The sequence below is a fragment of the Geotrypetes seraphini genome, chromosome 3 (genome assembly GCF_902459505.1).
Source record: "Geotrypetes seraphini chromosome 3, aGeoSer1.1, whole genome shotgun sequence".
Classification (NCBI taxonomy): domain Eukaryota; kingdom Metazoa; phylum Chordata; class Amphibia; order Gymnophiona; family Dermophiidae; genus Geotrypetes; species Geotrypetes seraphini.
In genome coordinates, this window is record NC_047086.1 from 281834698 (window position 1) to 281852675 (window position 17978).

Consider the following 17978-nt stretch of genomic DNA (forward strand, 5'->3'; position numbering starts at 1 on the left):
ACGAAGACACATCCAACATACCAGAACCTGAGCAATTCTTCAATGGAAATCAAGCAGAAAAATTAACATCCATGGAAGTGAGCCTTGAAGATGTACGCAGGCAGATAGAAAAACTAAAAACTGACAAATCCCTGGGTACGGTTGGAATCCATCCAAGGGTTCTGAAGGAATTAAAGGAGGAGATAGCGGAACTACTGCAGCAAATTTGCAATCTATCCCTAAAAACAGGCGTGATACTGGAGGACTGGAAGATAGCCAACGTTACGCCCATCTTTAAAAAGGGATCAAGAGGTGACCTCGGTTCCGGGGAAAATGGCGGAAGCACTGATAAAAGAAAACATTGATGAACATTTTGAAAGAAACGAACTTCTGATAACCAGCCAACATGGTTTCCGCAAGAGGAGATCGTGCCTAACGAACTTATTGCACTTCTTCGAAGGAATTAACAAACGGATGGACAAAGGAGACCCCATAGACATCATATATCTAGATTTCCAAAAAGCCTTTGACAAGGTGCCCCATGAACGCCTACTCCGGAAACTGAAGAACCATGGGGTAGAAGGAGACGTACATAGATGGATCAGAAACTGGTTGGCAGGTAGGAAACATAGGGTAGGAGTGAAGGGCCACTACTCGGACTGGAGGAGGGTCACGAGTGGGCTCGGTGCTCGGGCCACTGCTATTTAATATATTCATAAATGATCTAGAAACAGGGATGAAGTGTGAGATAATAAAATTTGCAGACGACACCAAACTATTTAATGGAGCTCTGACTAAAGAGGACTGCGAAGAATTGCAAAGGGACTTGAACAAACTAGGGGAATGGGCGACGAGATGGCAGATGAAGTTCAACATTGAGAAATGTAAAGTATTACATGTGGGAAACAGAAACCCGAGGTACAACTATACGATGGGAGGGATGTTATTAAATGAGAGTACCCAAGAAAGGGACTTGGGGGTAATGGTGGACATGACAATGAAGCCAACGGCACAGTGCGCAGCGGCCGCTAAGAAGGCAAACAGAATGCTAGGCATAATCAAGAAGGGTATTACAACCAGAACGAATGAAGTTATCCTGCCATTGTATTGGGCGATGGTGCGTCCGCATCTGGAGTACTGTGTCCAATATTGGTCGCCGTATCTTAAGAAGGACATGGCGTTACTCAAGAGGGTTCAGAGGAGAGTGACGCGTCTGATAAAGGGGATGGAAAACCTTTCATACGCTGAGAGATTGGAGAAACCGGGTCTCTTTACCCTGCAGAAGAGGAGACTTAGAGGGAATATGATAGAGACTTACAAGATCATGAAGGGCATAGAGAAAATAGAGAGGGACAGATTCTTCAAACTTTCGAATAATAAAAGAACAAAAGGGCATTCAGAAAAGTTGAAAGGGGACAGATTCAAAATGAATCTAGGAAGTTCTTCTTTACCCAACGTGTGGTGGACACCTGGAATGCGCTTCCAGAGAGCATAATAGGGCAGAGTACGGTACTGGGGTTCAAGAAAGGATTGGACAATTTCCTGTGGAAAAGGGGATAGAGGGGTATAGATAGAGCAGTGGTTCCCAACCCTGTCCTGGGGGACCACCAGGCCAGTCGGGTTTTCAGGATCACCCTAATGAATATGCATGGAGCAGGTTTGCATGCCTGGCACCTCCATTATATGCAGATCGCTCTCATGCATATTCATTAGGGCTATCCTGAAAACCCGACTGGCCTGGTGGTCCCCCAGGACAGGGTTGGGAACCACTGAGATAGAGGATTACTGCACAGGTCCTGGACCTGTTGGGCCACCGCGTGAGCAGACTGCAGGGCACGATGGACCTCCGGTCTGACCAAGCAGAGGCATTGCTTATGTTCTTATGATCACAAACCTCAAAGTACAAACACTTTGTTTTTACTATTTTGCCTAATAAAAAACCCCATTGGAAAAAAAAATTCTGCCTCTGTGCTTTCTTTTTCTAGTTTTAATTGTCAATTGTTGGTGAAGGTTTGAGGAGCCCTGAGTCACAAGAAGGGACCTCATTCCTGTTGGGTCTAGTCCAGCCACTGTGGTGAGACTGAAGGCCAGGGACTGCGTTAGGGAGGGCAAACAGGACAATTGCCTTGGGCCCCAGAGCTCCAGGGTCCCACGGTCTGGGCATATGCTCCCCTTATTGGCCTATCTCCCCCTTCCCCTCACCTTCCCGGTTGCCTTTCCAAATCACAGTTTTCTTTTTCAGCAGGGCCCCAGCACAGCAGCCGTTTTCATAAGTTCAGGCAGCTGCCCAGCCCAAAGCTTTCCTTCTGAGGCGATCCGCCCAAGCAGAATCAGGAAGTTGTGTCACAGGGGAAGCTTTGGGCCAGGTAGCCGCCTGCAACTTATGAAAAAGAAAACTGTGATTTAGAAAGGGGAAAAATAGTCAGGAGAGTGTGGGAAAGCAACAGGCACTCAATGGAATTAGGGTGGAGGGAGAGGGGGCAGGATACTCGATGGAATTGGTGTGGCGAGAGAGAGGGGGCAGGATACTCAATAGAATTGGGGTGGATAGAGAGAGAGGGGAGGATACTCGATGGAATTGGGGTGGAGGGAGAGAGGGGGCAGAATACTTGATGGAATTGAGGTGGAAGGAGAGAGAGGGGGCAGATGGTGGAAGTGGAGTAAAGGAAGAGAGTGAAGAGTATGAAAATTTTGGCTAAAGAAACCCAACCATGCAAGTTATATAATTCCATTTGTATTTCATCTGCGTCTGGCAGATTCTCTTTGTTGTAAACCGCTTTGAACTGTTAAGGTTATAAATAAATTATTACTATTATTATTGGATGTCAGTGGGGAAGGGAGAGAGGAGCAGATGCTGAATGGAAGTGGAGAAAGAGGGCACATATTGGATAGAAGGAAAGAATAAAGAGAAAAGGACACATGCTGGATGGAGAAGAGGATAGAATTAGTGAGATACTGGAGGGGTGAAGGAAAGGGATAGCAAGCTATAGGTAGAGAGGGAAAAGATGGAAATTGAGGACTGGATAGTAAGAGAGAATTTAATCTAGACGAGGCAGAAAGTAAAATAAATTGAGAAGAAAGACCAGGGAAGAAAAGGAAAGGGAAGAGAGAGGAGAGAAATACCAGATTTGAAGGGAGGAAATGAGAAAAGAGAGATGCTAAAAACCACGGGGGAGAGGGAAGGAGATAGAGATGCCAGATCATGGGGGGAGCGGAGGGAAGAAGGTGGATTCCAGACCAGTGGAGAGGAGAGATAGGAGGGGGAGGCAGACAGTTTCTGAGAGGGGCATAGAAAAAGAGCAGATGCCATACAGAAGAGGCAGAGAGGGGCAGACAGTGGATGGAAGGAAGAGAATGACCAGAAGATGAGGAACGCAGAAATCAAACAATAAAAGGTAGAAATTTTTATTTATTTATTATTTTTTTGCTTTAGGATCAAGTACCATTGTAGCTGTGTTAATAAACATTTATAAATAGAAAATGGAAATAAGGTGATCCTTTTTATTGGACTAATTTTAATGCATTTTTGTTTTTCAGAGACCAAATCCCCCTTGTTCAGGTCAGGACAGGATACTGTAACAGCAGTATACTTTACTGACCTGAGGAAAGAGGTTTTGACCTCTGAAAGCTAATTTGAAAAATGTATTAGTCCAATAAAATTGTATTATCTTATTTTCCATTTTTTGTTTTATTTTTATTTGTTAATTTGTAAAGTGGTTTGTTATTTCTTTTTTCTCAGCTATACATCTGTCTTTATATTTTGTACAATATTAGGGGACATGCATCACTGTTTCTGTAGTATTGCATTGTATGCAGAGTCCGGCTTCTTGATGGTTCATGCGCCTGGCCCTTCCCGGAGTTGTGGGGGAAAGAGGACTCAGCGGCGGGTCGGCTTAGGAGGCAGGCAGGCAGGCTTCGGCACAGCTTCGGAGGAGGGAGAAAGGGAGTAGGACAAAGGCTGGAAGGCAGTGAGGGGGACTTAGGAAGGAGGAACATAGGAACTCAGGACATGGGAGGGAGAGAGGAAGAGGGCACTAACTTGGGACATAGGAAGGAAGGAATAGAAAAGGACAATTGTTGGGCCTGAGTGCAGAAAGAAAGAAATATTGGATGCACAGTCAGAAGTTTCAAGTTTCTTTATTTTTGATATAAAGTCTATCAAAACAAATGTCTAGACAGTGTACAATATAAAAAGATTGTAAGGGACAATTAAAATAGGTAAATAAAAGCAATATTTTATCAAATATAAAAAAAATATACTAGACAAATTTGAATTAACATACATGAGACGGAAGGAAAGTAGGGGAGGGAAAGGTTATTTAAAATACATCAAAGTAAAATTAATAAAAAAACAGTAAATGGGGAGTGGCAAAGACATAAGGAGGGGAATCATTTCAAAAGAAGTAATAGATGTTTCAAAGCTTCACATGAATCAAGAAATTAAGAGGCTGAAGCTAATACTAAAGAATAAAGGCATCTTTAAAAAAGAAAGTTTTAAGTTTGGCTTTAAATTTTTCAAGCGAGTTCTCTAATTGAAGGAAGTGCAACTAGAGACTCATGAAATCACCAGACAACAAAGGTAGGAAAAATGATTTTATTTTCAATTTAGTGATCAAAATGTATCAGTTTTGAGAATTTATATCTGCTGTCTATATTTTGCACTATATTTGTCTATTTTTCTATAGTTGTTACTGAGGTGATATTGCATATTTTTAAGTCATCTGCCTTGACATCTTTGATAAAAACCCAAATATAAATGATAATTAACATTTTTCTGCGTACAGTGTGCTTTGTGTTTTTTTTAATTTTGTGGTTACCATTATGTATTAATAAGATTATATTGTGTGTATATGAAAAATGGATGGAATAAATTTCATTACAATTAGTATTATTACTATGGGGGTGGAGTCTGGGGCGGGTTTGGGGCGGAGTTTGGATGGGGTACTTGGTTAGTATTTGTTAGGCTTAGGGGGTACTTGGCTTGAAAAGGTTGAGAAACACTGTTCTAGCCAATCACTGAGTTGAACACAGACTGTTCTGTAAGTTTGTCCTGGTTAAGGTTGTTCTTCTTTAGCAAAGGATGTACACTGCCTTTTTTTAATGCTGGTGGTAGTTGCCTATTTGAAAGAAAGGCAGTCACAATTTTTATGGGGCCTTCTTTGAGGCCCCTGCTTGCTAACTTGCTTGCTGCACTATCTAAGGGTCAAGGGAGAAGGTAGCTGTTTCAAGGCCCTCCTGTGTCATTTGGGTTATTAGCATAACAATAACTTGTACTTCCCTCATTAGCAGCAGTGACAAATAGTAGGTAGTAGAGAAGGTACCACAATAAATATGAAATATTTAAATGAGAAAATCCAGGGTTTTTTTTCTAGTTCTTGGATAATGTTCCTTTTACTCAACTAAGATATATATCACAGCTTGCAAAGAAGCCAGTGGGTTGCTTGTTTTTTGTTTTGTTTTTTTATATCTGCAACCAGTCACGTCTTATTGGCTAGAGATGGTGTTTGCAATTGCATTGCAAAACTATATACGTGCAGAAAGTTTTAAAACTCATCTGAGTGTTTTCTACATAAATAAGGTATTGCGTGCCTTCTTGTGCCAAATGTATACTTTTTTCACCTGCCGCCTGGTGAAATCCCCTTTGTGTTCTTGCTTCCTGTAAGAATCATTAATACTATTCATGACTATCTACATTCCATGAATACATTCTCTTTTGTAGAGCTAAACTAATTTATATGTATTCTGTAGGTCATCAAGCTTATTTTTATTGTTTTATAGGTAATGCTAAAAGCTGTTCCTTCTTTCCTGAACTGCTTTCACCGGTTGGTTGCTTCAGTTATGCATGAAGGACGACAGAAAGGAGACAAAGGTAATTTCCGGCATAACCAAATTTATAAGCAGTAAGATAATGGGTGTGTTTGTTTTACCTGTAGAAATAAGCTTTTAAATTGCCCACCTGATGTGTGTGAAAAGGATGTTTTTACAGCCTGAAATGTTTTATTTATTTAGGGATCTTTTTACTAAAGTATGCTAATGGATTTAGCATGCGCTAATGCTTAGTGCATTCCAACTGCTATGGTCCATAGGAATAAGATTGGCATCTTAGTATTTAGTGCACATTAAATCCATTAATACACTTTAGGCCAACATTTTGTTAGTATATGCATTTACTATGTTGTCTAGTAAGACATTTTTAGTGTGGCTGCTGCTGTTGTTTCTCTCTTATTATCTTCTCAAGTCGTGGATATAGCAATGTTTCAGCAAAGCCTAATGTGGCATTAATTTCCTTTCAGTTTCTTTTTTTAACAATTTTGAATGAAACAGAAATAAGAAAAAGCTTACAGGAAATATCAATATATACAAGGAAATATCATCAATAAACTTTCGCCTAACATGTTTTGAGAACCAAAGACAAAAATATAATCTAAGGAAATAAAAGAAAAAGCTGTTTTGACAACAGCTGATTAAGGATACTCAAGGGATTTAACCATTCACAGCTTATACTTCTCTGACTAACAAAGATTCTACTAGCTCTTTGGATCACAGAAAGATAGCTAATCCACTATAGGAGATACCGCTGCCAGAAAAGGTATTCAATACTGATGAATCAGAAAAAATTGAAACAAATCTCTTTAACACCGGAAGATATAATGGGGCAAATTGAACAGTAGCAAATCGTCTGGACTGGATGGGGGCGGAGCCAACGACGAACGTGGTGCACAGCATCAGGCAAGAGGAGTAGAAGCAGCAAGGGAGAAAAGCAGTTTTAGAAGCAAAAACGAGCAGAGGAGGGAGACAGAGGAGAGCAGGAGGCTAGGGGCTGGGCGAGAGTTAGCTCCGCCCACCCCCACCGCGTCAGAGGAGTCAGCACCCGAACCCCCCATAAAAGGGGGCGGAGCCAACGACGAACGTGGTGCACAGCATCAGGCAAGAGGAGTAGAAACAGCAAGGGAGAAAAGCAGTTTTAGAAGCAAAAACGAGCAGAGGAGGGAGACAGAGGAGAGCAGGAGGCTAGGGGCTGGGCGAGAGTTAGCTCCGCCCACCCCCACCGCGTCAGAGGAGTCAGCACCCGAACCCCCCATAAAAGGGGGCGGAGCCAACGACGAACGTGGTGCACAGCATCAGGCAAGAGGAGTAGAAGCAGCAAGGGAGAAAAGCAGTTTTAGAAGCAAAAACGAGCAGAGGAGGGAGACAGAGGAGAGCAGGAGGCGAGGGGCTGGGCGAGAGTTAGCTCCGCCCACCCCCACCGCGTCAGAGGAGTCAGCACCCGAACCCCCCATAAAAGGGGGCGGAGCCAACGACGAACGTGGTGCACAGCATCAGGCAAGAGGAGTAGAAGCAGCAAGGGAGAAAAGCAGTTTTAGAAGCAAAAACGAGCAGAGGAGGGAGACAGAGGAGAGCAGGAGGCTAGGGGCTGGGCGAGAGTTAGCTCCGCCCACCCCCACCGCGTCAGAGGAGTCAGCACCCGAACCCCCCATAAAAGGGGGCGGAGCCAACGACGCACAGCCGTTAGGCGCGCGGCGAAGGCGAGCGGCAAAGGCGCTCGCCTTAGCGAGAGCGCCTTTGCGAAGGGCCTCAAGAAGGGCCAAGTCACTACACCCAAGAGCACAGGGAAGGACTGAAAGGTGAGTTAGTGGCAAGCAGCGCAGAAGAGACGAACACACAAGCAGCAGTAAGGTAAGGAAGAGAAAAGACAACACACACAAGAAAGCAGCAAGGCAAGAAGCAGATACAGAAGGAACAACCACACACAAGCAAAAGTTAGGCAAGGTTGTGCAAAGGCACCAGGCACAGAAAGAACAATCACACAAACAAAAGTAAGGAAAGGTAGAGCGTAGGCAGTCCATACAAAGGCAGAAGGCAGTAAAGCAAGAAGCAGGTGCAGAAGGAAGCAGGCACCGAAGGAACACGTAAACTTATCTGTGTTTTTTTTAAAGTAGTAACCCCGATGGAAGCAGAAGGTAACCAGAAGATGAGCTTTCCAGTGTTCTGCGCGGACTGTCATATGTATGACTACCTCCCCTCGGGGAGACAGTCATACGTATGCAGTCGGTGTCAGGAGCTGAAAAGCTTGAAGAAAGAAGTCAAGCGACTTGAGGACAAGATACAGGAGCTAGAAGGACTTTACACCACGGAGGACCCTACCAGGGCATTTGAAGACTTCAAGAGTGAGAAACACATCGAGAAGGAAGTCAGGGAACTCGAGGAATTCATTGAGGAAGCATACAGGAGGAGGGTGGAAGAGAACGAACTCCAGATGAGAGATGATGCAACACCAACTTGGAAGGGGGAGCAAGAAGCAGATGACCTCAAAGAAGACACCCACAGAAGAATACCACACGAGGGGGAAGAATTGGCTAGTCGATGCCCAGAAGAAGAGAGAGCTAAGCACACCGAGGACATTGACCTGAGACCGATAAGAAAATTGAAGAAGGGAAAGTCAGCGATCCTGGTGGGAGACTCGATATTGAGGCATGTGGACAGCCACATAGCAGGAGGAAGAGAGGATCGACTGGTGACCTGCCTCCCAGGAGCGAGAACCAAGGACATCGTGGACAAAATTGGGAAGGTCCTGGAAGGAGCGGAGACGGAAGAGACCGCAGTAATGATCCACATCGGGACGAATGATGTCAGCAGGAGAGACTACAGAAGAGGCACGCTGATAGAACAGTTCAAGATTCTAGGAAGGAAACTGAAGATGAGGACCCAGAAGATAGCATTCTCAGAGATCCTACCGGTACCGAGGGCAGATGTGAAAAGGCAGGAAGAACTACAATCAATAAATGCATGGATGAGGAGATGGTGTGAGGAAGAAGGGTTCCACTTCGTGAGGAACTGGACAACGTTCTGGGGCAAGAGCAAGCTCTACAGGAGAGATGGACTGCACCTGAGCGTGGCGGGAACAAGACTTCTAGCAAACAACGTCAAGAGAGGAATAGAACAGGCTTTAAACTAAGAGAAAGGGGAAAGCCGACAGTCGACCTAGCGTCGATGATTCGGAAAAAGGTATCCCGTGAAGATACTAAGGGGAAAAAAGGCAGGGAAGAAACAAGAGACAAATTACAGGAGTCAACTAACCCAGAAGAGGAGGTTAGAAAGATTGTAGCAAAAGAGAAGACACCAAAGACTGAAGCACAGGGAAAAGAAATGAAGACGACAAAATGCCAGGATCTAAACTGCATATATACTAATGCAAGGAGTTTAAGAAACAAAATGGGGGAGCTAGAAGCCATGGCCAATGCAGAGGACATAGACATCATTGGAATCTCTGAAACGTGGTGGAATGAGGAAAACAAATGGGATACAGCACTGCCGGGGTACAAGCTCTATCGCCGGGATAGGTCAGGTCAGAAAGGAGGAGGAATAGCCCTATACGTAAAAGAAAGCATACAATCGACAAGAATGGACACAGCGGAGATGATCAACAAACTGGAATCGCTATGGGTTAAAATACCGGGTAGGAAAGGGCATGAAATAAAGATGGGCCTATACTATCGTCCACCCGGGCAAACTGGAGATAGCGATAAAGAAATGGATGCCGAGATGAAGCGAGAATGCAAAAGTGGTTACACAGTTGTTATGGGAGACTTCAACTATCCTGGGATAGACTGGAGTCTTGGAAGCTCAAGATGCGCTAGGGAGACAGAATTCCTGGAGGCTATACAAGATTGCTTCATGGAGCAGCTTGTTAGAGAACCGACGAGAGGAAATGCCACTCTGGATTTAATCCTAAATGGACTAAGGGGACCTGCAAAGGAAGTGGAAGTAGTGGGACCGTTGGGAAACAGTGATCATAATATGATCAAGTTCAAGGTTGAAGTAGGCATACCGAACGGAAAGAGAACCATAGCGACATCTTTCAACTTCAGGAAAGGAAACTATGAAGCAATGAGGGAAATGGTAAGGAAGAAACTTAGGAACACTTCCAAAAAATGGCAAACAGTAGAACATGCCTGGTCTTTTTTCAAAGACACAGTGAGCGAGGCACAAAATCTGCACATCCCCAGATTCAGAAAGGGGTGCAAAAAGGGTCGAACAAAAGACCCAGTATGGATGACTAAAATAGTGAAGGAAGCGATAGGCAATAAGAAAAATTCATTCAGGGAATGGAAAAAGGACAAAACTGAAGGGAACCAGAAGGAGCACAGGAAGTATCAAAAAGAATGTCACCGTGTGGTTCGAAAAGCCAAAAGAGAGTATGAAGAGAGGCTAGCCAGGGAGGCACGAAATTTCAAACCGTTCTTCAGATATGTTAAAGGGAAACAGCCAGCTAGGGAGGAGGTAGGACCGCTGGACGAAGGAGACAGGAAGGGAGCGGTGAAGGAGGAGAAAGAAGTCGCAGAAAGACTCAACATGTTCTTCTCGTCTGTATTTACAAACGAAGACACAACCAACATACCGGAACCTGAACAAATATTCAATGGAAATCAAGCAGAAAAATTAACATCCATGGAAGTGAGCCTTGATGATGTACACAGGCAGATAGAAAAACTTAAAACTGACAAATCCCCGGGTCCGGACGGAATCCATCCCAGGGTTCTGAAGGAATTAAAGGAGGAGATAGCGGAACTACTGCAGCAAATTTGCAACCTATCCTTGAAAACAGGCATGATCCCGGAGGATTGGAAGATAGCCAATGTCACGCCCATCTTTAAAAAGGGATCAAGAGGTGACCCGGGAAACTACAGACCAGTGAGTTTGACTTCGGTTCCGGGGAAACTGACGGAAGCACTGATTAAAGAACACATCGATGAACATCTGGAAAGAAACGAACTTTTGAAAACAACCCAACATGGTTTCTGCAGGGGGAGATCGTGCCTAACGAACTTATTGCACTTCTTCGAAGGAATTAACAAACGGATGGACAGAGGAGACCCCATAGACATCATATACCTTGATTTCCAAAAAGCCTTTGACAAGGTGCCTCACGAACGTCTACTCCGGAAACTGAAGAACCATGGAGTGGACGGAGACGTACATAGATGGATCAGAAACTGGTTGGCGGGTAGGAAACAGAGGGTAGGGGTGAAGGGCCACTACTCGGACTGGATGGGGGTCACGAGTGGTGTTCCGCAGGGCTCAGTGCTCGGGCCGCTGCTATTTAATATATTCATAAATGATCTAGAAACAGGCACGAAGTGTGAGATAATAAAATTTGCGGACGATACAAAACTATTTAGTGGAGCTGGGACTAAAGAGGAATGCGAAGAATTGCAAAGGGACTTGAACAAATTGGGGGAATGGGCGGCGAGATGGCAGATGAAGTTCAACGTTGAGAAATGTAAAGTATTGCATGTTGGAAACAGAAACCCGAGGTACAACTATACGATGGGAGGGATATTATTGAATGAGAGCAACCAAGAAAGGGACTTGGGGGTAATGGTGGACATGACAATGAAGCCGACGGCACAGTGCGCAACAGCCGCTAAGAAAGCAAATAGAATGCTAGGCATAATCAAGAAGGGTATTACAACAAGGACAAAAGAAGTTATCCTGCCATTGTATCGGGCGATGGTGCGCCCGCATCTGGAATACTGCGTCCAATATTGGTCTCCGTACCTTAGGAAGGATATGGCGTTACTCGAGAGGGTTCAGAGGAGAGCGACACGCTTGATAAAAGGGATGGAAAACCTCTCATACGCTGAGAGATTGGAGAAACTGGGTCTCTTTTCCCTGGAGAAGAGGAGACTTAGAGGGGATATGATAGAGACTTATAAGATCATGAAGGGCATAGAGAGAGTAGAGAAGGACAGATTCTTCAAACTTTCGAAAAATAAAAGAACAAGAGGACACTTGGAAAAGTTGAAAGGGGACAGATTTAAAACGAATGCTAGGAAGTTCTTCTTTACCCAACGAGTGGTGGACACCTGGAATGCGCTTCCAGAGGGAGTAATAGGGCAGAGTACAGTACAGGGGTTTAAGAAAGGATTGGACAATTTCCTGCTGATAGAGGGGTATAAATAGAGGATTACTGCACAGGTCCTGGACCTGTTGGGCCGCCGCGTGAGCGGACTGCTGGGCATGATGGACCTCAGGTCTGACCCAGCAGAGGCATTGCTTATGTTCTTATGTTCTTATGAATACTGATAGAATTGAAAAATGAACTTGCAGAAGTATTGTTAGTAATTAGGGACCAAGGACAGTTGACGGAGGCTGTGTTGTTGGCTTGCATCGATGGGGCTTGCCTGGATGGTGTGTAATGGGGTTGGTGACAGTGTCAGATGACCTTACACAGCCTGCCTCTTCTTCCTGGTTTCTTTGCCTTCTGCTCTTGGGCCCAGATTGCAGCCGTTGATTCCTTCACTTCTGTTAGAGATGGCCCCACAGCCCACCATCACTTATCTGTGTCGATCCTTCCTTGCAGATGTGGAGCTCTATTGGACTGGATTGATGATTGGACTTAGTATTAGATTGGAGTTTATTTTGCTCAATCTCCAATCTCTTAAACTTATTTGTATATTTTAATTTGTCTTTTTATTATTATTTGAATTGTACCTTTTCCTCACAATTCGTGGAATTTTGTTATATCTCTTATTTTAATAATTGTTTACTGAGGTACTTTAGCTAGATTGTGAGCCTTTGGGACAGATATGGAAGTTCTAAGTACCTGTATTTTATTGTAAACCGCTTAGATCTGTAATAAGCTTAAGCGGTATATCAAATGTTCATAAAACATAATTAGTAATTTATATTTAAAATCCAGCATGGTATCAGAAGACCAGAAGGTGGCTGTGATGGTGATTTTTAAAAAAGGGTTTTAGAGGTGATCGGAAAATTATAGATCAGTGAGACTGACATCAATGCCAGGCAAAATGGTAGAGACTATTATAAAGAACAAAATTACAGAGCATACGAGGTGTGATAATTAAGTTTATGAACTTGCCACTGTGCACTTAAATTGGCAGCATAGTACAAACAGCTTGGTAAGGTTTTGTAACCTTGGTATATCAGTGTCTCACAGCTGTGTGGGGGTATTTTGCTGATGCATTCATTATTGTTTTTGCATGTTTTTATGTGCCATCACGAGAATGTCAGAGCTTGAATTAGAGCAATAAACAAACATTAAATTTCTTGTTAATCTTGGCAAGAGTGGAATTGAAATCACGGACATATTAGTTCAAATTCATAGGGATAATTCCATGAAGAAATCGGCACTGTACAAATGGATTAAATATTTTTCTGAGGGGAGAGAAAGCATCACTGATGAAGAGAGGTCAGGGTGGTCAGTAACGAGAAAAGCTGATGAAAACATTGCAAATATTCATCGATTCGTGCGTCAATTCGTCATCTGACTGTGAGAAGCATAGCAGATCAAGTAAACATCAATAGAGAAACAGGAAAATCTTAACTGGAAATCTTGGCATTGGAAAGATGTGTGCAAAAATGGTCCCTCATGGCTCTTACATCACAACAATGCACCAGCTCACATGGCATTGCCTGAGGGAGTTTTTAGCCAGAAACAAATAACTGTACACTTCTCCCTCCATATTTGCGGTGGATGCAGGCAGAACATAGCCGTGAATATGGAAAAACTGCGAATAACTTTTTATGTTATTTGTGGTTTTTTTGTAAAAGTTAACGTTTTTAGTATTGAAACCACAAATAACGTTTAATCAGTTATTCATGTTTTTGGGAAATAGCCACTATTATTACTATTGAAATTCGCAATTTGGGGGAAATAATATTTATTGCACAACAATACAGTAGTGTATGTACAGTAATAATCTCAGGGTAGAAAAAAAAGTTCAATATTGTTTTCTCAACGATGAAAAAAAGAAATGTTCAATACTGTACTCGGGCAGTGTCTTCATCCTCATCGGCCTGTACAAGTACTACTGGAGGAGGAGACGAAGATAAGTGAGCACCAGAGGCCTCCTCGGGCAGTGGAAGTGGGTCTTCAGTAGGAGGAAGATGAAGAGACGAAGGGGATGCCTCCTCATAGTAACATACATAGTTACATAGTAGATGATGGCAGATAAAGACCCGAATGGTCCATCCAGTCTGCCCAACCTGATTCAATTTAAATTTTTTTAATTTTTTCTTCTTAGCTATTTCTGGGCAAGAATCCAAAGCTTTACCCAGTACTGTGCTTGGGTTCCAACTGCCGAAATCTCTGTTAAGACTTACTCCAGCCCATCTATACCCTCCCAGCCATTGAAGCCCTCCCCAGCCCATCCTCCACCAAACGGCCATATACAGACACAAACCGTTCAAGTCTGCCCAGTACTGGCCTTAGTTCAATATTTAATCTTATTTTTTGATTCTAGACTCTTTGTGTTCATCCCACGCTTCTTTGAACTCAGTCACAGTTTTACTCTCCACTACCTCTCTCGGGAGCGCATTCCAGGCATCCACCACCCTCTCCGTAAAGTAGAATTTCCTAACATTGTTCTTGAATCTACCACCCCTCAACCTCAAATTATGTCCTCTGGTTTTACCATTTTCCTTTCTCTGAAAAAGATTTTGTTCTACGTTAATACCCTTCAAGTATTTGAACGTCTGAATCATATCTCCCCTGTCTCTCCTTTCCTCCAGGGTATACATATTCAGGGCTTCCAGTCTCTCCTCATACGTCTTCTGGCGCAAGCCTCCTATCATTTTCGTCGCCCTCCTCTGGACCGCCTCAAGTCTTCTTACGTCCTTCGCCAGATACGGTCTCCAAAATTGAACACAATATTCCAAGTGGGGCCTTACCAATGACCTGTACAGGGGCATCAACACCTTCTTCCTTCTACTGACTACGCCTCTCTTTATACAGCCCAGCATCCTTCTGGCAGCAGCCACTGCCTTGTCACACTGTTTTTTCACCTTTAGATCTTCGGACACTATCACCCCAAGGTCCCTCTCCCCGTCCGTGCATATCAGCTTCTCTCCTCCCAGCATATATGGTTCCTTCCTATTATTAATCCCCAAATGCATTACTCTGCATTTCTTTGCATTGAATTTTAGTTGCCAGACATTAGACCATTCCTCTAACTTTTGTAGATCCTCTTTCATCTTTTCCACTCTCTCTTCGGTGTCTACTCTGTTACAAATCTTGGTATCATCTGCAAAAAGGCACACTTTTCCTTCTATCCCTTCAGCAATGTCACTCACAAACATATTGAACAGGATTGGCCCCAGCCCTGATCCCTGAGGGACTCCACTACTCACCTTTCCTTCCTTCGAATGACTTCCATTAACCACCACCCTTTGACGTCTGTCCGATAGCCAGTTTCTGACCCAGTTCACCACTTTGGGTCCTAACTTCAGCCCTTCAAGTTTGTTCTACAGCCTCCTATGAGGAACTGTATCAAAGGCTTTGCTGAAATCCAAGTAAATTACATCTAGCATATGTTCTCGATCCAACTCTCTGGTCACCCAATCAAAAAATTCAATCAGGTTCGTTTGGCACGATTTACCTTTTGTAAAGCCATGTTGCCTCGGATCCTGTAACCCATTAGATTCAAGGAAGTACACAATCCTTTCTTTCAGCAAAACTTCCATTATTTTTCCAACAACTGAAGTGAGGCTCACTGGCCTGTAGTTTCCTGCTTCATCCCTGTGACCACTTTTATGAATAGGGACCACATCCGCTCTCCTCCAATCCCTAGGAATCACTCCCGTCTCCAGAGATTTGTTGAACAAGTCTTTAATAGGACTCAACAGAACCTCTCTGAGCTCCCTTAGTATCCTGGGATGGATCCCGTCTGGTCCCATCGCTTTGTCCATCTTCAGTTTTTCAAGTTGCTCATAAACACCCTCCTCCGTGAACGGCGCAGAATCTACTCCATTTTCCCGTGTAACTTTGCTAGACAATCTCGGTCCTTCTCCAGGATTTTCTTCTGTGAACACAGAACAGAAGTATTTGTTTAGCACATTCGCTTTCTCCACATCACTTTCCACATATTGGTTCCCAGCATCTTTTAGCCTAGCAATTCCTTTTTTCATCTTCCTCCTTTCCTAATATATCTGAAAAAATTTTTGTCTCCCTTTTTTACATTTTTAGCCATTTGTTCTTCCGCCAGACGTATCTCTCTCTTGGCTTCTTTCAGTTTCACCCTGTAGTCCTTTCTGCTCTCCTCGTCTTGGTTTTTTTTATATTTCACAAACGCCAACTCTTTCGCCTTTATTTTCTCAGCCACTAGGTTGGAGAACCATATCGGCTTCATTTTTCTCTTGTTTTTATTGATTTTCTTCACATAAAGATCCGTAGCCATTTTTATCGCTCCTTTCAGCTTAGACCACAATCTTTCCACTTCTCTTATGTCCTCCCATCCTAACAGCTCTTTCTTCAGGTACTCTCCCATAGCATTAAAGTCCGTACGTTTGAAATCTAGGACTTTAAGTATCGTGCGGCTGCTCTCCACTTTAGCTGTTATATCAAACCAAACCGTTTGATGATCGCTACTACCCAGGTGAGCACCCACTCGAACATTAGAGATACTCTCTCCATTTGTGAGGACCAGATCCAATATCGCTTTTTCCCTTGTGGGTTCCGTCACCATTTGTCTGAGCAGAGCCTCTTGAAAGGCATCCACAATCTCCCTACTTCTTTCCGATTCCGCAGACGGAACATTCCAGTCCGCATCCGGCAGGTTGAAATCTCCCAACAGCAGAACCTCCTCTTTCCTTCCAAACTTTTGGATATCCACAATCAGATCCTTATCAATTTGCTGCGATTGAGTCGGAGGTCTGTAGACTACACCCACGTAGATAGAAGTTCCATCTTCTCTTTTCAGAGCAATCCATATTGCTTCTTCCTCTCCCAAGGTCCCTTGCATTTCGGTCGCTTGGATATTGATCTTTACATAGAGAGCTACTCCTCCACCTTTATGACCATCTCTGTCCTTCCTAAAAAGATTATATCCCGGTATGTTTGCATCCCATCCATGTGATTCACTGAACCATGTCTCTGTGATAGCGACAATATCTAGATCTGCCTCTAACATCAGGGCTTGCAGATCATGAACTTTGTTGCTTAGACTGCGAGCATTTGTGGTCATCGCATTCTAGCTATTTTTCAGCGATAATCTCCTTTTTCGTATGGATTTTTGTGTCGTTTCACTTTCCGTTGTAATACTAAGAAATGAGTTGCTGATATTGCTTATGTTGCAGTCTTTACTACTATCACATCTTTTCTTTTGCCGGGGGTGGTCTCTATAATTGTCCTTCGTACTTACACCACCCCCACCTTCTAGTTTAAATGCCTAGAAAAATATTGTCTAAATTTCTCTGCAAGGTTTCTTTTTCCTGCTGTAGTAATATGTAGCCCATCAGTGCAATATAGCTTCTTGTCCTTCCATGTATTTTCCCATCCTCCTATGTACCTGAAGCCTTCTTGATGACACCAGGCTTTGAGCCATCTGTTAAAGTCCTCTGTGTTTTTCACTCTTTGCTCCCCCTTTCCATATGCAGGCAGTATTTCAGAAAAAGCTAAAGTCTTTACAAAAGGTTTCACGCCCTCACCAAGCTCCCAAAAAGCTTTCTGTGCTGCAAGTGTGGAGTTGTTGGCCAGGTCATTTGTTCCCAGATGGATGACAACATCAGTGTTAAAATCCTTAGTTTCTTCCTTCATTATAGTCTGTATTTGCCTGGAACTCCTGGTAGCTGAGGATCCTGGAAGACATTTCACTATTTTGGTCTCCTCGCCTTGTGTTCCAAGGTTAATGCCTCTGATGATGGAATCCCCCAACAGTAATAGTTTTCTGTTTTTGGCCTTTTTATTTGTGCTTAGGGTGTGCTTTCTCTCTTGAGTTACCTTCATTGGTTCCAGTCCCACCTCCCTTCTGTTTTCTTGAGTATCGCAGTGCACTAGTGGAGCGAAGGAATTCTGTAGAGGTAATATTAGTGAAGGTGGATGTTTCTGTGTTACATGTCGCAGTCTTCCTGAGCCTACTGTGACCCATTTATTCCTGGGCTGTTTTATTCTTTGAGGTAGAGGTGGTAAGTTGGTATGATTTTGTGGAGTGATGGAAGCTGCTTTAATTGTATTCAATTCCTGTTTAAGTTTGCAGAGC

General features: G+C 43.5%; 1 protein-coding gene across 4 annotated transcripts in view; it reads left to right on the forward strand.

Annotated features, from left to right (window-relative positions):
- Positions 1-17978, forward strand: part of URB2 (URB2 ribosome biogenesis homolog) — a 132148-nt gene that overhangs the window by 103495 nt on the left and 10675 nt on the right. For all 4 annotated transcript variants that reach the window (XM_033938058.1, XM_033938057.1, XM_033938060.1 and 1 more), the window contains exon 8: positions 5758-5848. In XM_033938058.1, coding sequence (XP_033793949.1) covers positions 5758-5848 — 91 coding nt within the window. The remainder of the gene's footprint in view (positions 1-5757; positions 5849-17978) is intronic.